General features: G+C 38.9%; 1 protein-coding gene across 4 annotated transcripts in view; it reads right to left on the bottom strand.

Annotated features, from left to right (window-relative positions):
* PGM5 (phosphoglucomutase 5) overlaps positions 1–26,932 on the bottom strand; it is a 69,652-nt gene that overhangs the window by 35,256 nt on the left and 7,464 nt on the right. For all 4 annotated transcript variants that reach the window (XM_054002766.1, XM_054002767.1, XM_054002768.1 and 1 more), the window contains exons 3-6: positions 24,643–24,789; positions 20,377–20,502; positions 18,142–18,332; positions 17,102–17,256 (exon numbers count right to left, since the gene is read on the bottom strand). In XM_054002766.1, the coding sequence (XP_053858741.1) occupies positions 17,102–17,256; positions 18,142–18,332; positions 20,377–20,502; positions 24,643–24,789 (619 nt within the window). The remainder of the gene's footprint in view (positions 1–17,101; positions 17,257–18,141; positions 18,333–20,376; positions 20,503–24,642; positions 24,790–26,932) is intronic.

Below are 26,932 nucleotides of genomic sequence, written 5' to 3'. Positions count from 1 at the left end.
ATGGCGTGCAAAGCTGGGATTTATCACCCCACAACTGCAGGTGCTGCAAGTAGGTTATTGTTGCAGTGACCAAGGTATGAAATTACTGCAAGGGTTAATACTATCAAGTGAATGCAAGTTACACACATGTTATAGTGAGATTGTTACCATCCCAAATTTGGGAGCACTATGAGCCATTAAAGAATCTGCTTTCTGGAAAGTTAAATCACTTTTAGGAAGTTACACTGGTGGAGTCCTCATATGCAGGTCTAGGTTTTTAAGGCCTTTAGTACAACTTTGGCTTGTTCTCCTCTGTAATGTGGATGATAATACAGAGTTCTAACAATGAGATTCCATAGGAGAAAACAGTTCTTAGAAGAGCTAAATGTTTAATTCAATTTAACTGAAATTTGTACATATAGAAACTGAGAGCTATCCCTCCTTTTGAGGAAATTCAGCCTTAAAAAAATCCTACTGCAGATTTTATGAGAAGCCCCTCACTTCAGTCAAGAAACTGGCCAGTAAGTCTGTGGCATCTGCTTCTGCTCAGTAAGACTATTATGGTATGGACACTGCTGTCAGCATGAAAGCAGGGTCTAACTACAAAATACACAGTTCCTTGCAGTCTCCAGAAAGTAAAAAAAAATCACAACCTAAACCTATTCTGTCAGCTTTTTAAAAAAAAATCACAGCACAGATTTTAGCATGGAGCAGATCTTCCAAAAGGAATCAGAAATGGATGCAACTCCTAGATAACAACCTTTGGTACAATAATAATAAAATGTAATTGAATAAATACAGGTAGTGTTTTCTATGAGCAAAGTTACTAAGGAGCACTGTCTTGTTCATCTCTATTAAATACATTGTTAGGTCAAGCGAAAACCCAACACTCCTGCCTTTTTTTAAAAGAAAACTTTATTTAATCATAATGCAAAACACTTAAATTTCAAAGGAAGTATTTATGCTGTCATTACAAACAATTAAATCAGTGAATTTACTTTTAACTACTAGAAATTACTCCTAGTTACCTTTTACTAGGAATAAGTGGATTGTAAAATTCTTTTTCCAAACTATTGATAAGTTTAGCCTTTTGAACTTATCAGACTACCAACACTTATCTCTTCTTTCTCTTCCACTGAATGATAAAATTCAGAACGGATCTCCTATGTTTAGAACTAACCCAGACTGTCAACCTGAATGCCTGTATCTGGACTGAGTATCTGTATCTGAGTTTGCTAAGAGCAAGCGTTTATTTTAAGTACGGTATTTATAATAGTGTTCTTTTCTGCTGTGTATGCAGGAAAACACAGACATGGTAAGATGAGAATAAACAAGAAAGGAGACTAGAAAAAAGCATTCTGCATTTCTCAGGGGCAGGTCTACAAAGTTCATAGCTAAACTTTTTGTGGGAGGACTAGTGATTTAAGTCCTGCTGGATACTCACCACCTTAGGCACCTTTGATGGTGAATAAGTGCTACACTGAACAACGCAGCATGGTGCAGGTACCTGTAAGCTCAGGATGAAGGAGTTACCTGTTAAGCAGGAAGCAGTCTGGGCCCATCAGTGCCTATGGCACTGTGCCTATGTTGGCTAATCTCCTTCACAGGCCAGGTTTGGTGCTTTGCAGGCACAAACAGGCAGTGGGACTCTACAGAACACCTCTGCACTGCCCTGCATAGATACCATGTAGGAATATGGGCTTATCCAGGCTTCCACAGAAATCACCACACTGCATGAAGAATGTGTAATTCAGGCTTTGATTAATCTGTTATCTTCCTTAACTGCAGCAGTGTTCAGAATGTTCACAAGCTTTATGTGATTTCACACTACAGTACTGTCTGTGGACATGTAACTCCACCTTCTGAGTTGTGCTCTTCAGCACTCTTCCCCTTCCATATCTTATGTCCTTCTGGCCCAGCTTCAGCATGCCACCCACACTGAGATTTATGAAGAAATGCAACCTAGGAGGTTTGTGATAGGGGATGCTGACTCAGGCACAGAACAGCTTCAATTTCTCCTTTACAGAACAACAAGTGTTTTATACAAGGGTTCAGTGACAGAAAGAAGCTAATAAATAATAAATGGATAAAAATAAAAAAAAAGAAGTAAGTAATTAAAAAAAACCAGTACTTTCATGCAGATCTTTTTTATATATTCTCCACACATTTATTTTTTTAAATAAACTTCTACAAGAGGCTTTCTTATTTCCCTTCAAATCTCTAGAGCTTCTCATGAGTCCAAAAGTAAAATGTGCTTAATTACATTGCTTAACTGGTACCAAGAGGAAAATGTCAACTATTTTGCTTTACTGAGTATTAAACACCCATTATAAAGCAACATATTTATGTGGACTGTAAGAGCTGTTTCCAATAAACCTGTTAACAAATTGAGTACCTTACAGACAGAAATACCACTCCCTGTGAAGAGGGGAAAAAAATTATGCCAAGGTGAATAGGTCTGTGTATAAATAAAAATAAGTTGGAAGGTTTATTGTTTAAAAAGGAGGGAAGAAGCAATTTCAAAGTACAAAATTCAAGTGTTCATCATCTTGCTTCTGAATTCTCATGATCATTTTTCATCTATACAGAAAAACAGGATGCTGTCAGCACACTGTATAAAGAAGCCAAACGATTCTGTAGTTTAACATCTAGCTGAGAGGTTTATCTGCACTGAAACTACAGATTGCATGGGTTCCTCCTGCCTAGCCCCTGCAGACTCCTCCCTTGCCTTTAAACAGAAGTACCAATAGGAAAATTCCATTTTCTAGAGGAAAAACTCTAATATTGCACTTAAAGCCCATCAAACCAATTAACTTGACCAAGTATCAGTCACCACTACTAGCTACTAATTGTAGCTGAGATGGACTTCAAATACTACAGGAGGAAGGCCAATTTGTCAGAGCCACACGCGGAAAGAAAACCTTCTAGAATAAACAGCTACTGAATCTTAAGAAATTAATTTCCTTCACTGAGACTCTACCCATATAGATTCCACTAACTTGGCGTCACCTTCCAGCACTCTCCCAATCTACAGGGTAATGTTTAAAAGATTTAAAGATAAGTAACTAAATAAGGAGCATGTAAAACAGCTCTGGGGCATGAGGAGGAGCAGGCAGAGGAGAAACACAGTAGACTCCTTGCCCACTTTGCCTCGGGTATGGAAATACTCGTAGACATGCTAAAGCATTGCCAAGACTCTCATCCATTCATTAGTAACAAATTTTAATGTTCTGAATGATTCATTTGAAGAATTTCTAGAAAGGTTACTGCCAGGCTTTCCACAACTCTTTCCGGTGAAACAAAGAATTGATTGATCTGATAAAATATGATCTATTTGATCTATAAAATATGACACTTGGGCCTTGATACATCCTACATTTAATGGTGGCTGTAAAGATAGAAATGGAAGGGTCTGATGGGTTAGTTCAAGCTGCAGTTCAGTATCATTACAGTAAAATTAAGCAGGACATTCTACTAATACATCATTGCAGTGAGCTACAAGAACCTTAATTAGCTCTCTAATTATGCTGGCTGAGTGATACCCACCACAAAGACAATTTCTGCAAAGAAGCAAAGTCAGATTAAAACTGGACAAGGAGCATACAGCTCACAGATTGGTAATGATGTTAGTAAAATCCTCTAATTGGCAAAAGCAAGAATGAATCAATCACCTTAAGCATTTCTAAATGCTTAAGGAGGAGAAAAACAAACCTTATTTGTGCAGACATTTGACAAAAATAAGCAAATAGAGCTTTAATTGTACCTGATAGGGAGTTGATTCATTTGAACAATAGAAAGTACTCTTAGAAATCTATAAGCTCACAGCAGTATTCCTGAGACCACATTAATCTGATTTTAGACAACAATTTCTTGTGTTTCTGAAGAACAATTTACTCAATATTATTTTAACTAGGAAAAGTGTAGAATTAGCTCTTGATTCTGGAAACCTCAAGACCTCATAGCTGGTGTGGACCACTGCCCAAGGGCTAAAAACCAGTGCTGACTGGCCCACAAAGGAGCTATCCTTAGTCTCATCATGTTCCATCTTCTCTAAGAAATCAATTTGCACTTGGGAGGAAAGATACTGAGAAAAAATATGACACTGGATGATTGCAGAGATAAAACAACCCAGCAGACTACTCCAGCACTGAGTGGTCAGCCAGTCAGGAGCATATCCTAAAGAATTTAATTCTACAGTTTACAAAGAGAGCTCTGACTAAGCTAATTTCCTAATACAACTCAGCAGTAACTTTATGGAGACATTTGCTCTACCTATATTATTCCTCTCTGGAATCATAGAAAGACGCTGCAAGCCAGTCAAACCATCCATAACTACACATACCACCCCTCAGATCCACAGTACCAAATGAAATAAAACAAAAAAAGAGCACTTTTAAGGGAATTTACAGACTATGGCTTAGTTCACTCTGTAATATTCTGGCAACCTCATGATGTTGCTTTAGTGGTAATAAATGCTACTTGGACAGCGAATATATAGTAATTTTCATCAACAACAAAGCCCATACTTCTTCTTATAAACTCAGACAAATAATACAATCAATAAAAGTGATGAAAACACGAAAATTCTCACTGGATTCCCAGTCAAACCAGTTAGGATAAAAAACTACTTATGCATTACAGTTGCAAACAATATATATGGGCAACATATCTTCTCTTTAACATAAGTTACACACCCCTCTACACAGAATACACAAGTTTGTGAAAGTGCTATAGTTGAAATGTACTTTTCCACAAACCCAAACTTACAAGTCTGACAACTTCCAACAAAATGTGTTGGAGCAACTAGTGTTGTTTCCAATTGTTTCTCTTGGTTACAAATGTACTGGAAAGCTTTGCACAAGCTGTAGTCTGTGTAACTCTTTCTTATTAGGGGGTTGTTTTCTTCAGTGCGTGGGATGTTAACAGGTGTACTCATCATGATGTTCCACACCAAATGCTGTCTCATGTTGCTTTAGATTGAGATTCAGATCCAAAATGCGTAACTTCTCACCCTCCTTTGCAAATGATTCAAGAGTCATCTCCCAAAGGAAGTATAACCTTCAGGACAGTGTGCCTGTGACTCCATGCATTATGAAAACCTCATTGCCCTTTTCACACAAGCTCTAATAGAATGATTAAAAACAGCTGTTGACAGATACAGTATTCAGCTATGGCTGGGTTAGAAGTAGGGCAAAAGCAAGAGACAAAAGCTTTGCCACAGACAACTAGCAAATACACACACTTCTGTGACTAAAATGAGAGAGAGATGTGCTTTGGCAGCAACATACCTAACAGAATTTTGTCTTTCACATAATAAAACCAGCTTGCACAGTGCTCAGAGTTCTTGTGAAGTGAAATTAGAATCGTAAAATATCTCAAGTTGGAAAGGACCCATAAGGATCACCAAGTCCAACTCCCTGCTCCTCACACAATGACCTAACAATTAACCATATGACTGAGATCATTGTGCAGATGCTCCTTGAACTCTGACAGACTTGGTGCTGCAACCACTTCCCTGGAAAGCCTGTTCCAGTGACAAATTGCACACATATGTACTGCATAACCACAGAGAATGAGATTTGATTGCAGAGTTCACAGTAGTAATGAAGAAAAGTCCAACCAGCTGGAAAGCATGCAGCCATGCTCTCCAGATGTATTGCAGTAATCCCTAGGGTTATTCATGCCCTTCCTGGCTGAGATACAAGAACCACTTTTCGTTATTATTTCAGCATTCATGCGCCTATAGAGTAAGTTAACTCCTCATCATCAGGACAAAGAGAATGCAGAGTTTCAGTTACGATGACTTCTAGCATTCTGTGAACTTCTACAAAACAAATGTAATTCCTTTAAAAATTCCAAGTTTATTTTAGCCTCCTAATTCTGTCATGGCTAAGCAGCACGAAGATTATGCCCTGTTCTAGAAAAGACACTGTCCACTTCTTTTATGGCAACAACTGACTTAGCATTAGACAGCCTGTCTCTGCCCCATTCCCAACAGCATGGCCTGTGATGAGCTAAGCGCTGTGAGCAAAGGCAGGGTTTTTCGAACATACATACAGAAAACCAGCTGTCATTGCTATGCTGTAATCTGCTGTGTTAACAGCCTGACTTGTTCAGTTTCCTGAGTAAAACAGGAGACCAATCTTCTTAACGTGTGGAAATAACAGAAACAAACAAAAGGCTGATTAAAGCATGCTGGTCCCCGGAAAATGAAACTTACCTAAGAGTATAAGAAACACCCAAGCATAAAATGACACAAATTAATTTTATTAGTGGACCTCATCTCATTAAGGAAAAACTTTGTGTTTAGTGCAACAATGAAGTATCAGCCAGGTCTGTAATGAATGCAAACTACAGAAAAACAAAAAAATCCAAAAGCATGAACAAGGAAAAAGCAATATTTAAAGCCTTCTCATCTCCCCACCGTTAAACAGGTACCTTTTCTGTTCTAGTCCCAAGTCCTGCACAGTATGTATACATGCTGTATACAGAACCCATGGGTTTTTCAGCAATACAAAGGTCTATGAAGGCAAGGAGAAATGCTTTGTAAGTTTTCTAATTCTACAGAAACTTTCAGGAAGATTTTATTACACCAGAGAAGAAAAACGGCGTGATGAATTATAAGGTGTAATAAAGAGGTTTTCTCCTTATGTTCTTCTGCAGATACTTAATGAGGTGAATAACATCATAACTAAAGACTGGCAAGACCCAGGGTCTCTTTCAGGATATACAACGATCTTATGAACTAAGCACAGGGAAAATACCCTCCATTAACTCAGGAGTACAAGTCTCATATTCATTAGCCTTTCCTGGCTTCCTATAGTGAGGTCAGCTGGTTCACTGTGCCTATGCTCATTGACAAAGATGCAAACCAGATGTGAATATATCTACTACATGTGTTACAAAACTGTGTATTGACTGTGATTCAAATTCGGTTACCAGTACTCTGAATTATCTGAATAATAGAGAAAGAATGGCTTTAGGTACATATCAGAAGTTACTGATTGCCTCCCCAGCTGCTTCTTCACCTCCCAAGTACTATAATACTACTTCCATCCTCTCATGCAGAGACAACAGGATAGCTCAGAAAGCCATCAGGACAGAAAAAATGCAGTTTCTCCAGATAGGTAGTTCCTTGGTTTTGAAGAAAAAAAAAAAAAAAAAAATAAGGCAACATAATTTTTTGCTATGAAACACCTTGCTGCTACATAGTAACTACAAGAGTGCAAAGGTGCAGGCAAGCTCAACAATCTTGGTGGTGTAAGGGCTTTCCAGCAAAGGTCTCTTCATAAGGACACAGAACTGTAACTTAGATTGGAAGTGACCATGGAAGGTCTCTAGTCCAACCTCCTGGACACAAAATTTCTTTGCCTCTTGTCCTTCCACCATGCACAGCTGGGAAGTGCCTGGCTCCAGCTTCTCAACAGCCACTCTCCGTAGGTTTTGGGCAGTTGTTAGGTCCCACCAGAGAAGCCATCCTTTTCCAGGCTGAATACAGTTCCCCAGCCTCTCCTCTTAGGGCCTGTGCTCCAGCCCTCCTCTGTGTTGGTGATCCTCTGCTGAACTCACTCCACTTTACTGATGTTTTTCCTATAGTGGGGACCCCAAACCAAACAAAAAGCAAAATCTGGGAGTGGTTTCACACATGATAAGCAGGGAATAATAACTTTCCTCACTCTCTGCACCACTTTCTTATTCATACAGCCCAGGGTGTCACTGGCTTCTTCTGATTCCAGAGCACACAACTTCTCAGACAACTGTCCCCCAGGATGCTGGCCTGTCTCTGCAGAGCTGCTCCTCAGTTCCTCTGCTGCAGTCTGCATCAGTGTAGGGCTCTGCCTTTCTGAGGGCGTGGTTTGTCACTGCTGAATTTCATTAGGTCTTTGCCATCCATTCCTGCCAATTGTCCGTGTTCCCATAACAGTATCAAGAACAGCGTGGCCAGCAGGGCCAGGGCAGAGATCGTCCTCCTGTATTCCTCACTGGTGAGGCTGCAGCTAAGTATTATGTCAATTTTTGGGCCTGTCACGGTGTGACACTGGCACAATGCCAGCGCCACTATCAAAATACACCTTTCTAAAAAAAATGCTGTGAGATGCGATCAGGAACAGAGCAGAGCAGGTCCAAGCTTAATAACAAAGGGAAAAAAACATTATTAAACTACTACTGCTATAAAAGACACACACACTAAATCCAGGATGAAAACCTTCTAAAACATTCCTCCTCCCACCCCCCGCCAATTCTAACAAAACTACAGTGAGACACAACTCAGACCTTCAATCAGGTTCCTACTCTTCAGTAAATTAATACTCAGTCCATCAAGGTAGACAGGAGTCTCTCCTGTGCCACAGACCCCCCAGGAAACACAATTGCCACTTCTTGTGTTTCCATGTCACACATGGCAACTGCCTGGAGAAAATCTGCCAGTGTGACACTCTCCTTTCCATGTCACAGTGCTCTCACCACCGTGCATGGACAGACTGCCCATAGGGCTCCTTTAAGGATGCTTTGCTAAGAACTAAAGAAACAACAGTTCAGTTTCTTATTTTGGGACAACAGTCCCCCCATTTTTCCCTCCCCTGGGGCTGAGGGTCTCAAGAACAGAGATCATCTTCCCCTGAAGACAGAGGGCATCACCACACCCTCCTCAACTTTCCTCTGTTCACTCTACTCCTGCACTTGCAGCTGCTGAAGCAGGTCACTGCCACTTTCTTGGCTCTAACCATTGCATCCCCCTAAAAATGCAGTTGCACCAGTTGCAGGAGAGATTGGTTCAGTCTATGGCTATACAAGAAAAGTCCAGCCAAAAGCCACTCCATCATTTCCTCCTACTTAGAATTCTTTTCCTCATCTTCTTCTGACATCTCAGTCCCAGACTGTCTTCTTTCTATTCCACATTAAAGAGGAATAGTGTTTTGTAAAGCTTTCTTTTCTCAGGAAAGGGTTAAAAGTCTCAGGCTCCCAGGACTACGACAGCTGAGATCTCACAGCAGGCTGCCAAACTCCCACACTCCAAGGCTGGGCACTTGTCTCCCCTCCGCAGCTCTGTCTTCTCTGCAGCGACTTCCAGGTGCCTCCAGGCTCTCTGTCTCTTCCTCTCTGGGGGGGCTGCCTGGGACACCTCAGTGCTCCTCTGCTCTTCAGTCCTGGGGAGCCAGCCTGGTTCCCTTCCCTTCACCCCCTGCCCCCTTCTCCCTCTGGGGCTCCAGCCTACCTCTCTCAGGCCGCCTGGCTTCCCCTTCCCCACCCAGCCTGTGGCCAGGCAGGGCAGGTCTGCACTGCACTCTGACTGGAACTAAAAAGAGCACTCTCTTAAGAGTTCTTGCTTTTAACCCACTGTGGTCTCAGAGGCGTGTCCATGCCCTTAGTGGTCACTCCAGGTGCCAATATCCAAACTTGACTACTGATTGGTTTGACCCAACTTCCTGAAAACATTCACTTCCGTGTCAAACCACGACAGGGCCATTCACTTCAAAAAGGATTTGGAGGTTCTGGAACATGTCCAGAGAAGGGCAACAAGGTTCATGAAGGATCTAGTAAACATATCATATAAGGAATGTCTGAGGCATCTGTCTATAAAAAAAGGAGGCTCAGGGGAGACCTAATCACCCTCTACAATTTCTCTGCAAGGAGGTTGTTACTTGGTGGGGGTTGTCTCTTCTACTGTGCCTACAGTGAGAGGACAAAGGAAATGGCCTTAAGCTAAGATAGGGGATATTCAGATTAGATACTAGAAAAACATTTTTCACTGTTACAGTGCTCAAGCACTGAAACAGGTTGCCCATGGAAGTGGTGGAGTCACTATCCCTGTATACGTTCAAGAGATGTCTGGATCTGGTGATAGGTTTAGTGGTTTAGGGGCGACAGTGGCAGGCAGTACCAGGCGAGTGGCTGGACTGGATGATTTTGTTGGTCTCTTCCAACCTTGATGATTCTATGACTGCTGGCTCTGCTCTCCAGCATATCAACGGGCACCACATATACAATTTGGTGTTATCTACAAACTGGTTTGAGTGTTCTCCATCTCCTTCTTCAGACCATTGACAAGAATGTTAAACAGGACAGGTCACAGAACAGACTCCTGCCGTACCTCACTTTTTACCAGTTCATTAACCAATCGCCCATGAGTCTGAGCATCAAACCAGACTTTTACCTACCTAGCTCTCCACCCTTTATATTCAAATATAAAGTCCTGAGTTGGATACAAGAACAACATGGGACAGTTTCAAAAGCCATGCTAAAATGGCAGTAAATTACATCTACTATCTTAACACCATCAATAGATTTCATTGTTTTATCAGCCAGGCAATCAGGTTGGTGAGACATGATTTATTCCAGTAGCTCCCTAATGATGCCATTTAGATTTAGATTGCCTGGCTTACACAAGTTTTCCCTTCTCTCTCACAAACTGCTCTGTAGATTTTAGAGACTGAAAATCAGTAAGTGCTCTTATTGGTTGTAGGACTTGTCTGGGAAGGGAAAGGAAGAAAGCAGTTTCACAAGTACATTATAGTGCTCAGGAAAAAAATACAGATAGAAGAAGAAAGTATAGTATGCCTTAGGTATAGACTGTTACAACAGAATCAAAGAATTGTTGACGTTGAAAATATTTTCAGCCTGTTTCATTTCCCCCACAAAAGGAAACAGGAGACAATGTTTCTTCTTTTTATTAATATAACAATTCAAGTGATTATTACTTAAAGTAAGATCTAGTCTAACAGGACTCTCAAACTTCTTAAAATAATTTTAAGTTCCCTGGATCTGCAAGTCTTATAGTAATCTTCTTCAAAACACACAGTATGTAAAGAACCATTTACTGTCCTCTTAATTTCTAACAACCTAAGAAGATTATACTTTAATACACTCTAGAAGTAGAATTTTAGATACACTGTTATGAAATTCTGTGCCAGAAAATTTTTATTTTAAATCAGCAGGAAGCACTCTCCATGAAGGTCATCCATTGACAAAAAAATCCTTTGATGGGAGAGGTTACTCTAAGGTTGATACCAGCTGTGCTTTCCAGCTTGGGCAAACCATGTTCAGACATGCTGATATACCAGGGAGCCTTTCTAAGTTGAAGCACGTAATAAGATGGCATAAAACCTGAAAGAAAAGGGCCCTTAACTTTTAAGTAGTTACAAAGTCTTCTGTAACTTTGTGATTTGGATGCAAAATTCCTAAGACTGTTTTAATTAAAACACTTTTGGACTTTTTAACAGGACATTTGTAGGGATTCCTGCTGTTTATTCATAGCCATATACGTTTTGAGATGTAAGACATGAAGTACTAAGAATCTGTTACTTTCTGTTACCCACCATCAATCTACTGCACACTGCCCTGCTCCAGGCATTTTGCAAAACATTTCCTTTTCTCAGATAGTTTTTCAGATACAGCACATTAAGCTTAGACAAAAGTCTGTTTGTTTGTGAGAACTACAAATACACATACTTCTGAACAGGAGTCAATCAAGGTTACAAAACATATTTATTACTCACCAAGCACCAAATCTTCATCTCTTTAACTCTGTTGACAAACAGACCTAATTCTCAGGCAAAGATTAAGCTGGAAACAGAGCGCTGCATAGTTTTCAACTCATTTTTTTCCTCTTAAATAAAGAAAGCTTTCAAATCACCTTTATGTATTCAGTCCTGCAAGCTTCACATTGCACAACCAATGAACCTACTGATTTTAAGCTAAGCAGCTATAGCAGTCCACTCCATGCACAGGCCAGAATCCTTTGTGTAAGAATAAGAGCTGTGTGTTGCGTCAAGCTGCTCTGCAGCCTGCCATTCTCAACAGGGAACAGCTGCCTTCAGGCCCAGAACTGGCCATGGAATCCCTCTCAGACCCTAAAGCTAAAAGCCATGGGATTGTTTAGCTTCTCTCGCTATTAATCAATAAAGGACAATATAGATACTCAGATATGACTGAAATATCAGTATCCTACTGATACTTCACAGGATAGGACACCAATATGTTTTCTGTCCTTTTCTTCACAAGCAGCCACTGAAGAACACAAGATTAATTCTCTCCTGTTAGTATCAAGAGCATGCAATAGATTGATATATACTCATCTTTCACTGAAAAAGTGTTTTGAGTATCCAACTGCTGTTGTCCTGTAAAGTGTTGAGAATAAACATTTACCCCATACACATTTAATATGTAACCTGTCATGACTTCAGCATGTTTTGACCAGTGCAGGCTAGGATAATGAAACACTGGATAGTCAAGCATATGGTGGGTTTGCAACAGTCAAATATGCCACACTATAGTAAAGCATAACAAATCCACCATCAAAGAAAACATAAGGACCAAGACAACTCCCTAAGGATATCTTTGAAAATGTTTGCAATGATAAGTCACCTCCACTGCTTAAAAAGAATTTAGGGATGAAAGGATAGCAGCTAGGTTACAAGCACTTTGTAGAGAAGCACAGCTAAAGAAAGAACATTAGTGCCTTGTAATGATAGTTGGTTTTTCCTCCACAAGTTTTTTCAAACATGTCATGTTTGTGTAAATAAAACATTTAGCTGTAGAACATATTTGAAAGCTGATACAGAAAAAACCCTATTTTTTTACGATATATACAAGTATACAAAGGATTTATATGGACACTTTTAATATTGCAATGTTAATTTAGAAGTTACAAATCCTAAACACCTTTCCAATCACAGTGCTCCCCAACTTTATATTACATTTCAAACATGTTAAATTATATTAATGAAGGTTTTATGCAGTTGTCCTTCCGCAGCATTCCAGAACACAAATTGTCTTTCTGCTCTACCTAATTTAAAAACCGCTTATATGTGACATGCACTAAGTTTGACAGAGGTGTCTCAAAAAATTCACAGTGAGCCTATTTCAAATAAGAGGTAGTGAGACTGAATTATCCTGCTGAAGAAAGATAAAAGGAGTAAGGTCATGGCTGGCATAACTTGAAAAAAACACAGTCACAAAGTGAATGCAGTATGAACCATGTAGAAAGACATGATTTGGAGAAGCCTTTATGCTGAAAAAATCCCTTAAACTCAATAGTACAGTGTGTCCATGCAGAGAAAAATAAGCACACAATACCTATCCTTCTTCTGGCACAAACTTTTTCAGACGACCAACACAGAAGAAATGCACAAGAAAAGACAGACAAAAAAATCCATGCAGGATTTGTATCTTAAGAATTCAAGGAAATAATGACAAAGGCACAAGTGGGATGTGGTGTGTTGTGGCCTGAGGTATATATTTGAAGAAAAAGAGGAGACACTGAGTGGGAAGGAGTGGGGTAAGAGGAACAGGGGAAGAACATGGAAATGTGGAAGATAAGAGAGAACAAAGATAGATGAAAATAAAGGAAGTGTTTAGCAAAAGAAGAGAAGAAATCAAATGTGTAAGAACAAGAGGGAGGGAGGGAGGGTTGGACTTCATGATCTTATTGTCTTTTCTGACCTAAATTTTTCTATGACATAAGCAAAGCTTCTTGGTGTGCTTCAGACAAAATGGACCACACTCTAAAGCATAATGTTTCTTGCTGCCAGGGGCAGCCTCCTTAAGGCAGATTGGTTAGAGCTCATAGCATCTCTGCCCTCCATGACTACAGGACATAAACAAGCCAGAACATTTATTGTCACCACAGCCCCCCTTAAAAGCTGTCTCTAGATGATCAGACAACAAACAGACAATCAGCAGACAGAACATTGATGTGTCAAAGTTGCATTAAGAGATAGGCTCCTAGATGTAAAGTGGCAAAGTACAGCACAGTAACGTGCTTAGCTTTGCCCAGGCTAAATGTAATGAAAGCACTTATATGCTGTTGAAACACCCTTGCTGTCAAAACAACCTATCAGATGCTAGTCTGAGAATACAGTAGTATTCTCTCAGAAATCCATTTTTCCAGTACCATCTTGACTGTTATTTTATACACACACCCAACTTCGTATTTCCTACAGAAACAATTTTTATTCACCCTTGTGATTCTCATTTTGTACACTGTTAGCTAACATCTCAGTATTTCATTTCCTTTCCTGTTATGCAGGCATCAGATAAATCAGAATACAAGGATATGAAACAAGAATAGTTTTTTGAACAGGGAATACAGGTTCACATTCCCCAAAACAAAAAGAACACCAGGCTATGAGTACATATTGCCAGAGAATTGAAGTCTGGAGATGTATTGCCACAATCCTGTTGATGTTGGAGCATATTAAAGCAGATGTTTCCTGTCAAGTGTTATCCTCTCCCTACAGTACATACTAGTATATTCCAGCAGTCACTTCAAGCAAACACATGCAACACCGGTTAAATATTTTGAGTGAATTCTCTTGTAATTCACTGCTCCATTTGTTAATGCCATATTCCTAAGCAACATTTAGAGTCCTTTGGATTACCGCTTCCTTCTTTTTAAGTTTAAGAATGCCCTTTGAAAAAGTCTTAAGCAACACATCATAAACAAAAATGAAAAAGGAACAGATTTTCTAAATCCTTAAGTTATTGTGCATATTTCTTTTTCTATAATAGAGCTAAGGGAAAGCTCCAGTTCAATCATTTAGGCTAACCTGTGGCCACACAATATGGACACACCATAGAAAGAGGTGGTTTTCATTTGCTGTCTAGCACAGACTTCAGGAAAGATCTCCGTGACCTCAGAAAACAGTAGTCAAGTGGACAGGAACTGATCCAGCTGCCCCACAGGAGAACCACTTTTATTAACAAGGTTCAGAAGCAGGCCAAAGCTCAGTGAACCTCCAAGGAAGTGTCTATGATACTTCTTACAGTGTCCTAATCCATGCAGTCAGCCCACACACACCCATCCAAGGACAGTTAAGGAACTACGGAGAGCTTATGGGTCAGGATTAAAGGGAGAGCAGTGACCAGAGACATTACAGTGAGGGTCTGGCACAGGCCACCTGACCAGGAAGACCAAATGGATAAAGCCCTCTACAAACAGATAGGAGCAGCCTCACATTCACAACCTGGTGCTCATGGGGGCTTTCAATCACCCTGTATCTGTTGAAAGGACAATGCAGCAGGGCACTTGCAACCCAGGAGTTCCTGGAGTGCATGGATGAATTTTTTTTTTCTCCAAGTGACAGAGGAGCTAACAAGGAGACATCCTAAACTGAACCTTGATCTCACCACAGCGAGGGACTGGTGTGGAATGTGAAGTGCACTGACCATGAAATGGTGGAATGCAAGGCTGTGAGGAGAGCACACAGCAAGCTTGCTAGCCTGGAATTCAGGAGAGCAGGCTTTGGTCTCTTCAAGGATCTGCTCAATAGAGTGCCATGGGACAAAGCCCAGGAGGAAAGAAGGGCTTAAAAAAGCAATATTCAAGGATCACCTCCTACATCCCAATGAAGAGGAAGTAATGCAAAAACACCAGGAAGCCTGTGTGAGTGAACAAGTCGTTCCTGGATGAACTTAAACACAAGAAGAAAGCCTAGAGAGGGTAGCAGGGACAGGTAACCTGTGAGGAATACAGATGAATTGTCCAAGTAGCTGGGGATAAGGCTAGGAAAGCTAAAGTCCTGATAGAATTAAATCTGGCCAGGGATGTCAAAAACAATGAAAATAGTTTCTATAGGTACACTGGTGATAAAAGGAAGACTAGGAAAAATGTGGACTCTCTCCAGAAAGAAGCAGGAGACCTGGTTACCGAGGGCATGAAGAAGACTGAGGAACTCAGTGGCAGTTTTGCCTCAGTCCTTACCAGCCACAGTGCTCCAGCCACACTGCCTGAGATGCACAACTAGTGGAAGGTATCCCTGCCCGTGGCAGGGGGTTTGGAACCACATGATCTATGTGAAAACTGCATGATCTACACAGAACTACATGACAACATGTAACTCCTAAGTCTTCAAGAAAACAAGAACCACAAAACAAAATAAATCAAGTGTCCTGGATACAGACTGAAAACTTCATAACAATAAATATTTGTAAAAATGGAAGGTAAAATATTTAAGTCTTTCCATCATTATCAGTTGCTCAGTTTTATTTAATAATCAGGATTAGCTCCACAAAACTAAATAAGGCAGTAATCACCATGAAACAATCTTGGCACCAGAAGGTCAAATAAACATCTCAAAGAATATAATTCAGTCACAGTGTATTGACGGGGACTTGAGTTCATACTTTCTGACGTATTTATCAAACTTTATGAAAAGCAGATAGAAAAACAGGTTTACATGTCACTCTTCAGTTCTTACAGAAATGCAGATCTGGTGCTTACATACAAAATTAATTCTACTTATATCGTATTTCAGTATAACAATAATGAGATATTTGGACTGCTAAACAGAATAAACAAAACACATTGAACACTGACCTAACAGTATTTCCTTAAACTAGACTATCTACCCACAAGTAAGGATTACCAAAGACTCTGTCAATCATTAGAGGAAGCTGCAAGCTCTGAATTTAGTAACATCTCAAAACTTCCTGAATAGGCAAACTGTAGATACAGCTATCAACCTTTTCATATATAACCTACCTTTCACTTTAGAATTACTATTTCCTGATTTGACACATTTAAGGAGAGCAGCAGATCACTCTTGTCATAGTAAAGCAATGCAGCCAGATGAACTGAGACACAATTGATTTAGCCAAAGCTTTTCAAAATAGAATATATTAATGCAATGATATATAATCATCTTTGATATTTACAGAAAACTCAGGCCTGGATGAGACTTGTTCAAAATTCAGCTCCTAACACAAGATGCTCATATTTCCTCAGTTTGAGGAGGGTTTTGATTTTTTGAATACTTGTTTAGTACTGAATTATTACTTCATCCTTTTTAAACTTCCATGACTTTTGTAAAAAGGGCTGCCAGATTAGGCCGTAAACTATTATTTACTATTAAAAATAATAAAGTTTTATGGAAGAATACAGTCAAACCAATTCACTTCTTCTCCAAACTGAATTAAACTCTTTTAATGCAAGTAAAAATGGGAAAAATTCATCTAGGTAAAACCAAAATCTTGTCAAAACCAGTTTAAAAAATAAAGCACATAAAGATTGGGAAAATTAGAAGCCCTTCTCAAAAGACTTAACAATTTTGGAATTGCTATGTAATAAAAAGTAGAGATAACTAATGTAATGACCAAGGTAATACAAATAAATATTTAATCTTACTTGTCCAGAGCTGTGCTGGTAGGCATGCTTCTGCCAAATCCTCGGACACCCATCTGACAAAAGTATGGAATGCAAGACAGATTGGCAGCAATTACTGCCAGTGAATCTGATGCATTAACAAAGAAACCATTTTGGCCAAGGATCATGTAGCGGTCCTGGAGAAGAAAACAAATTTAAAATAGCATCCTAAATTCCATGTATTGAGGACACCTAATTTCTTTTCCTAGATCCACTGGAGGTAGAGAGAAAAAGAGCAGGCTTTGGGTAACTCACATCCCTCTTTGGGCAAAAAAATTTACTGGCATCCTCCTGGCATGTTTATAATCTCACCATCACACCATCACTCCGTCCTGCCTTGCAAATGAAAGCTCCAGATCAACTTTTAGCTTCTGCCTCCTACATGTCATTTCAGCAGCTCTGCTTCTGCCAAGAGAATGTTTGCGTAGGAGAATCTTTTTGCCAATGGCACACACTATTATGGGAGTAGGAGAATGTTTTGTGTTTACTGAGAATAGAAAACAGCTTTTGTTCTTCAGAATCTTTTAATCTTTCTCCCACCTTGTCAGGGCAGAAAGTTCTTTTGTAATACATTGGTTTTTATTATGCTGATAATATGACATTAAAAAATTAAACAGAGATCATGATTCAGTGTTTTATTTAGCTAAAAAGCCCTTAATTCATGATGCTAACCAAAAAGGACTTAACATTGTCACTGTTTACTGTGACAAGTCTGTATTATCTATATGCTGTGTGCTCCTAACCAAGGAAAAAAGTGTTACACTGGCACAAAACAAAACCACCCTGATACTTAAATAATTCTCATCCTGCCTTCAAATTCTGCTTGATTTTCAGTCATCTGCAGAGAAAAATATGTGTCTGATTTATGGGTTGCAAATGTTACCATCTGTACCTGAAAGTAATACCACTTTCAGCTTCAATGGGTTACTGAAAAGCGGATAAATTATACTTACATGTCCCATATCTGACCCCAGACAAAACAACAGCTACAGTGGAACCTCAAGACAGATCTAAATACTTACTCCATCAGCATCAAAAGCAGCTCCAAATCCATACTCGCCACCTTTCATAGCCTCCAGCAAGGCAGTTGCATATGTTAAATTTGGATCAGGAGGCTGTCCACCAAAATCCTCCAGAGGAACACAGTTGATGGCAGAATTTGCAGGAGCTCCCAATTCATCACACAAGATCCTTCTCACATAGGGTCCCATAACTGTGAAAACAGAAATCTACCATGCAATCACAAAAGCGTATGCTTGACATTCAAATTTTTCACAGCACTACGGACATTGCATACAAAACATACTTTCAGCAATTCTATACATCTGTCCTTGCAACAGCCCTCAATTTATTATTTCACAGAGGAATATGTGATTGTCCTCAAAGTAAATAATTAATCAGTATGAAAATAATCGATTCAACATGAAAATCACATTGGTGAAAAACACAGAGGTTTTTTTACCCATTATTAAGTACAGAAATTAAAGATGTTTTTCTCAATAAAATAAAAATAAGCCACTATTCCATGTGTTTAAATAACACATAATAGCAAGAAAAATTAACAGTAGGCGAATACATCTGGAAAATACACCTACCTTAAGATTCCAACTCATGTGAAAATTGCAATAGATTTGTCCATCAAAGAATTTTACTACATTTTAGTTGCTACCATGCAGAGAATAATTAAAATTTTATCAAAACCAACTCCAAAATACTTTTTTGTTTTGTTAAAGATATGATCAGCTAAAACCCCATGCTGTTACATACCGTAACTATTACATGCATTTGGTGTCTAAACGGTCACCACCTGAGCATGCTACATCCCTGATGCAAGTGTGAGCAGGTCACTCAGAGGTAAAAAATGCATGAGTGACTGCTCTCTCTTTCTCATAACTTACTCCTAAATCTTGCTAATTGGAGCAGCAGAAACCTGAGGTAAAACTGTGTGAGTGAAACTTCTTTTCATGAAAATGTAGATGTTAATTCTGTAAAATATACCATGATTCAGGTTCTTATCTAAAGTGGACTCCTATCAAATTACTCTTTTTTCTGCCAGTGTTAAACTACCAGCATGTACAGCCATAAAAATATATTCCACTTGTATACACTTAAATCTACATGTTCTTTAAATTATAGATATCCATCTCTCCACCAAAATGCAAGGTCATAAAGCCAATTCTCTGTCACCTTGTGAATAAAGTAAACATGCTAAGTCCTTGAAAATGTTTGTGATGCGTGAGTTTTTCTAACCCTAAGACAGACTATGCGTCTTTTTGACAAGATGTAAAAATTCTGAATGGTCAGTAACAGACCTGAACATGAGAGCTCCAAGGTATTTTAGTAACATTCTCTCCAGTATGGTACTTGACAAGAGGCAGTACCTTCCTCACTGCTCCCTCTGCATTGCTAAAGGACACTATCTGCCCTTTTGACACAGTCTGTCAAAACTGGGTGTTCACAGCTATCACATTGTACTAGATAAAATGCTTTACAGAAGTTTTCTAAGTCTGTTCAGCTCCTTTTATGGGTCTGTTTTTGTAATCCCATTAAAGAATGAAACCTAGTTTGCTTGATGTAATCTGTTTTCCATAAGATAATGCTAAACAATCTTACTCACACTCCTATCCTTCAACTCATTATCTGCAGCAATCCTTATTTATATATTCATAATGTAGCCTAAAATAGATCTTATCCTGATCTTTGTTTCCCCAAGTGACACAGCTTATATTTTTTAATATCAGTACACCATTGATCCCCTTGCTGTCTCCCATGACACTTCCAACTTGTCCACAGTACTCTGAAATTTGTTCACTTTTATCATTAGTGAAAGAGAGGTCTCAGCTAACTCATTAATTTATTTATTCAGACTTTACTAGTTTTATACCATTTATAATTTCCTCTTATTAGAGACTGCCTTGTAACTGGACACTGCAACACACTTCATCACCCTGTCATGGCAAGATTACCTCATCCTGCTTGTTTCAAAATGCAGAAAGAAAACTTCTATTGGACACATATGTCTTTACTCAAGTAAGATAAATCTCTTTGCCTGGTAAGAAATCTAACCCATTATTAAGACTGCCTTTGTTGTTAGTATAAGGTGCAAATCCTTTCTTATTACCCTTAACTTCTATTACATAAAAGTCCAACATTTATATGCTGTATTGTTACTGGGAAACCATTGCAGTGTACAACTTTTATTGGAAAGTTATTTCAGTGTACCTAGAATTATGTCCCAATAGCACTTAAGTTCATACCTCCATTCATGGCATCAATCCTTATTTTAATCTGATTGGGTCCAGTCAGCAAATTTCTGATGGCATTGAAGTCAAAAATACTTCGAAGGAGATTGAGGTAGATTTCCACAGAATCCACAATTTCCACTAGAAAAATCACACCAAAAAAAAAAGTGACTACAATTCACCCAAGTGAAGTTATTTCTTCCAGCTCTCTTCCACTCAACAGAGCACACAACCCCCATATGACATGACTTTGCTTTGAAAAGAGGAAAAGTCTAAGGCTCCCGCTGCCTTCAGTATGGCTACTATCAAGCTTTAAGCCTTGAAAAGATCAACAGTCTTGCCTGCCAAAAGACTGCAGAGATAATGCAAGTTGACAGCTCCTATTTCACTGAAGACATTAATGAGTGTATGTTATATCAAAGTAAACTCTTAATAGATCGTTCACTAAACCACTGAAAAACTTTGTAAGCTAAGCAGGTTTATTCTCAGAGGAAAATGATGTTCATGACAAGTTGACACCACTCAACTTCTATCTGACACCAGTATCTATCTGCATGATTCCTTCAAGAGAGACATACAAACTATTTTCTAAATTCTGGCACAAGAAATACCTGTGCTCAGTTTGCTGTAGATGGACAACAAACTATACTTTTGCATTGTAGAAAGCAAGGCTCAGATACAACATCTGTGTTTTTTGCCAAGGTCTTGCTAACTTGAAATTTAAATTCATAAAAGGAGAGCACTACAATTTTTCTAATTCTTTTGGATGTAAAACAATAAACAAAAATGAATTAAGGAAAGTTAAGTCTATCATAATGAAAGCAGTAACCAAACAAGTGTCAAAAGCCATGCTTCTCAGTCATCTTGGAATGAATTACATTTCCTGATTAAATTAAAAAGCATATGTTATACAAATGTCTTTGCATGGGGTTAAATGAGTATCTTGAAATATATTACTTGTAAGTTAAATTATTACTTAGAATCTCATCCAATTTTGCTCAGAAACACTGACCTCACACTAATGCTCTTCTTTAGAGTAACATGAAAATGACACAGACATTTTTTGAGCCTGAGAAAAACACTTAGAATAGACTGTGACAATATGCTTGAAGAAACAAAAAAAAAAGGTTCTCAAGGCTGAAAAATTATCTGTAAAACCTACTTGAAAAAGAGTCAATTCTATGGTTTATGCTGGAAGTTTTAAACACTTACTAGGATTATATTATTTCATGTCTTCTGTGCCCTGCTCCTAACAGCATTTTAGTATGCCCTAAGCTTTACACATATGAACAAATGTGGCAACTCTGGTGGAGCTGCTCACACATGTGAATATAAAGAACATGAATGATTAAAGTCTAAAAATTACTTTAACTATTGCCAAACACAGCCTCAGTTGTTCCAACACCTCTGTAGCCTTGATTCACAGGAGTTAGTTCATACAAGTGAAGAAAATGCAGAAGTTTTAAATACATCAGATAGTATCTTAAATTACTTTTTAGATTATTTTCATTTTTTTCTGCACCTTCAATCTGCATTCAAATCTGTGTAAACTGTATTTATTCACGGACTTATAAGCCAATTACATTGCTTCAGTAAGGTTCCCTTATAACTCTACTGTCTCAGGTTGATGTATTCTTGGAAGACATGATTGGGAAATTATTTTTTTCTTAGAAAAACATCCATGAAACCTGCAAATATTTGTATGCACTTTTATACATATTTGGGGGAAGGAGTGTCTTGTCTTCATTTTAAAAATACTATTTGGAGAGATTAAACAGTTTAAAAACCAAAATTTAATACTGTAGCAATTCTATGATTCCAGAGTGGTGCTGAATTCTCTTTGCTTTTTGTTTGCCTAAAAAAGCCAAACATGTTCTTTACAATAAAATAAAATACTCCAGTGAAATCAAAATTTAAAGAGTTTTTTGAATGAAAAATTTTATTTCTCAAAATGTAAATTGTCCCGAAATGTGACATTTGGGTTAAAACCAAAATGGCTTTAACTCGAGGGCATCAGGAATGCAGAAAGTTCTTGAGGCTGCATTGATTTTTACAGTATTTGAAATATATGAAATATACACTAAGTTTGAAATACATGTCAGGACCCCTTAATTTGTTTTTGACTCCTTCAAGAAAGCAGCTCTGTTAGATAATTTTAAATCAATTGTAAGCATAAAAGTATTCACTATGCCTAAAATTAAACACGTGCTTAAGCAATCCCTTTACATTTGGAGTCACTGGATGTTCAAATCCCACAACTTTTCAGAAAGTGTGAGCAAAAATGAATACACTGAAAGTCTCACTTACTCTTTTATCAATTAGACTTCAATAAGCAAACCATTCCTAGACCAAAAAGGTTTGTGTTTGGTGTTTAAATACTAGCAAGCATAAATTTGGCAAAGATCCTTGGCTGAAAGATGAGGCCTGATGCACTTAAAAGTCTGTAAGCCACATTCCTAAAGTGCCAAACAAACGTAATGCTTACCTATAAATGCACACAGCATCGGACACAAACAAAAGGAGTTGGAAGCCACGGTGCATTTAGAAAACTATGACCTAATTGCTATCACAGAAACATGGGACATGAGTTACATGACTGGAGCACTGCAGTTGAGGGCTATAAGCCTTTCAGAAGAGACAGGCTGTGTCTTTTCAGACAGACAGGAGAGGTGGGGGTGTTGTGCTCAATGTAAAGAAAGAGTTAGACTGTGAAGAGCTGCCTCTGATAAACAGCCATAAACAGACTGAGACCCTGTAGGTGAAAATCAAGAAGCAGATCAACATAGGACTCTGTGGTTGGCCACCTGACATGGGGAGTCTCTTGATGAGACCTTTTGCTTTATGGAAAAAAAAAAAAAAAAACAAACCCTACCTCCAGTGGCAACCTCAAACTTCACTGCCATCTCTCCTCCAGGTTTCATGGGACTGTGGCTAGTTGTTAGAATAATTCCAGCAGCTGCTTTGGTCTTTTAGATGATACATGATAGACCAGTGTCATCTATCTAGCCTTCTTTAAGGTTTTTGACACTGTACCGTACGGCATCTTATCTCAGAATTGGAGAGACATGGACCTGATGGATAGACTACTCAATGAAAAAGGAGTTTGCTGGATGGGCACAGCCAGATTGTTGTGGTCAATGACTCTGTGTCCAGGTGAGGAGTGGGTTCCCTCAAGGCTCTGTCTCCAGTGAAGAGCGGGTTCCCTCAGGGCTCTGTCTTGGGACCACTCAGTACTCTTCAATATCTTCACCAATGACATCAACAGTGACATTGAGTGCTCCTTCAGCAGGTTTACAGATGACAAAGCTGAGCAATGCAGCTGACACAACAGAAGGAAGGGATGCCATCCAGAGGGACCTGGACAAGCTTGAGAAGTGGAACTGTGAGAATCTCCTGAGGTTCCACAAGTCCAAGCACGAAGTGCTGCACGTGGATCAGGGCAATTCCAGACAGAGGTACAAACGGGGAGAAGAACTCATTAAGAGCAGCCCTGCAGAGAAGGACTTGGGGGTTCTTGGGAATGAAAAGCTGGGCATGACCCACAGACCAGAAAGCCAGTTGTGTCCTGAGCTGCATCCAGAGCAGTGTGGGCAGCAGGGCCAGGGAGGGGATTCTGCCCCTCTGCTCTGCTCTGCTGAGACCCCACCTGCAGTGCTGCATCAGCTCTGGAGTTCTCAGTACCAGAAAGACATCGACCTGTTGGAGCAGGCCCAAGGGAATGCCACAAAGATGATCAGAGAGATGAAGAACCACTCCTAAGAGGACAGGCTGAAAGATCTGTGATTGTTCAGCATGGAGAAAGGTTCGGAAGAGACCTTACAGCTGCCTTCCAGTACCTAAAAGGGAGCTAAGAATTTTGAAACAGGCAAATAGTGTTACGACAAGGGGGAAGGGTTTTAAAGTGAAGGAGATTTAGATTAGATTTTAGGAAAAAATTCTTTACTGTGAGGGTGGTGAGGTACTTTGGGAACAGGTTGCCCAAAGAAGCTGTGGATGGCCCATCCCTGGAAGTGTTCAAGGCAAGGTTGGACAGGACTTTGAGCAAACTGGTCAATGAAAGGTCTCCCTGCCCATGACAGCACAGTTGGAACAAGATGATCTTGAAGGTACTTTCCACCACAAAGCATTCTATAATTCTATACCACCTCGTATTTTGATAACTTTTAGTAAGGCACCTTGAAGAACTGAAGTTCTGCTTATATAATTACCCGTTGGAATTCTACACCAATACTAATATTTAAACTCAATGGATTTGGCATGAGTAAAAGCCCACACTGATACCTCGGAAAGGTTTGAATTTGTTCTCCAGATCAAATTCTTGTCTTCCTAAGCGTGATAAATCAACTCTGAGATCAGGACAAATTGCATATTCCTCCAAGGTTTTGCTGATTTGATAGATTTTTTCTGAAACCAGGTCTGGAGCAGGTCCTATAACAGAAAATAATGTGGTGGGTCATTTCTTTTAAATTTTAAAATAAATTTAAAATTTTAAAGATTTTAAAAGATTTAAAGATTTCCTATTTTAAAAATGAGTGCTCTAGCAAACATTTTTCTGAATGTATTTTAATTACTATGGAATAAATAAAAACAAAGTACTGTGGTAAATAAGGTCTGTTCTTTCCCTACAATACAGGTTTAAAACATTTTTCAAAAAAATAAAACATGGAAATACACTGCATTACTCACAACATTTTGATTGACATAGAGTATTTAAATTATCCAGGGGCAGGAAAGATAAGATAACCACAATCATATTTGTTTGGGCTTATTGGTCAAAGACTGCCTTTTTGCACTCTGCAAGGAATCTCAACATAGCTATCAAAGGAAAGCCTGTTCTTCAGCAGCAGGTTCTGGTGTTTCACAGGACTTTCTGCAAATGCACACCTGTGAAGATCAGATAGCTTGGTGTTCCACATTATTTCATTAGAAAAAAATACCAATTTTAGAAATCTTACCAGTTTGATAGTGGTGCTGTATTGCTGTATTGCAGTTTTCCTACCTGAATGAAACTTATTTTTGTTGGAATTCAAAATACCTTAATTGCTTAACAATTAGCACTTATGACCTGGATTGGTTACATCATTCAGAAACAGAAAACACATCCTACTTGTGAGTTACTTTCATTGCTAAAGCCTGAAAGATGCCTGTGTTTTCAAAGATTTACTGTCAACTAAATTAAAGTTGCAGGCTTTATGTGAAAATTACTAGAGGAACTATGCCATATACAGGGCCAAGGATGAGTCCAAGCTACAAATGAGTGGGAATTGCAGCAAGTCCCTTTCTGGCTCATCTGACTCTGTACAGTTTATATTAAAGCTACACTTCTACTCCAAAAATAATTTCTTTTGTTCCCTCTGTTGTGTTCTCTCTCCTCATCCAAAATATCTTTGAAGGCTTTTTCAATATGAACTTTCCTTTTGACTAGCAAATATGCAGTGCATTGCTATGTAAATTAGTGTCTTCCATCTCAGATGCAGTGTACCAGATGGTCCAAATCACTTCAATAAAAAACAGCGACTTGACTCTTCATTTATCTTACAAAATGACTTCTTACTAATCTAATCCAAACCCATCCAAAGGGTGAGGATGCCATTAGCTACAGATCTTCCTTGATAGATGGATGTACTGTCAACTGATATTTCCAGTTAAGGATATCCTACATTCACTCTACATTCTCTTCTACAGCTACAGTGACAAGCCACTTCTGCTTGACCTGGATCTGCAAAATAGACTGATCAAGAATATAGAGCAACAATAACCTTCCCTAGGAGCTTGTTGCTGTGGTTAAACACTGTCTTTAAGTTCAAACACCTTGCCTAATACTTAACCCACATTTTCTCAGCTGGAACTTAAACCAACTACTTCTCATTATGGCCCTACTGATTAATATAAATAATTAAACCCTGTGACCTGTGTTTGAGGGGTGTTTCATACCAAAAGCTTAATAGCCTTTTTAAATTCTCTTAAAAAAGGCAAAGCACACTAGAAAGACCTCATCACCAACTGTTACCCATTTATCAAGCAGATTTTAGATGCATGTGGTGTTTTAAAGTTCATAGAGTGCTAATTCATCTAATTGTTTCACTCTGGTATATGTGTGCTGTGACCCTGGCTTTCTTACTGGCTGACATGACATAGTCCCTGTAATCCCTCTAGGATTCAAGCCTCTCCTGTTTATAAAATCACATTCATTTAACCATACACATTTTTCAATTACACGAGAGAAGGGAGAAAGCACCCCCATCACAAGTTCTCCCATCTTCAAAATGGGGAAGGAAACATTTTAAAACCACTTTCAGTTCATTTTTTTTTCAGATGGAAAGCACTCTACATGTGTGAGGTATACAAGGTGTCAGCAACCTCACATAATGTTATATGGGTGTACACAGATCTATAATGTAAACCATACAGAACCTACAACATACACAGGTAAGTTAGAATCCATAACAACATGTTAGTTGTCAATTTTGGAATACAAGACTTTAGCTATATACAAAAATTCCCTTATTCAATGGTGGAATTGCAGTGGTAAAATGGTACTCCAGCTCTCCACCTGGATAAGTTACTTCCT

Source organism: Vidua macroura, chromosome Z (genome assembly GCF_024509145.1).
Source record: "Vidua macroura isolate BioBank_ID:100142 chromosome Z, ASM2450914v1, whole genome shotgun sequence".
In the NCBI taxonomy this organism is placed as follows: Eukaryota; Metazoa; Chordata; class Aves; order Passeriformes; family Viduidae; genus Vidua; species Vidua macroura.
Note: the sequence above shows the minus strand (reverse complement) of the source record. Positions and strands in the feature narration are given on the sequence as shown.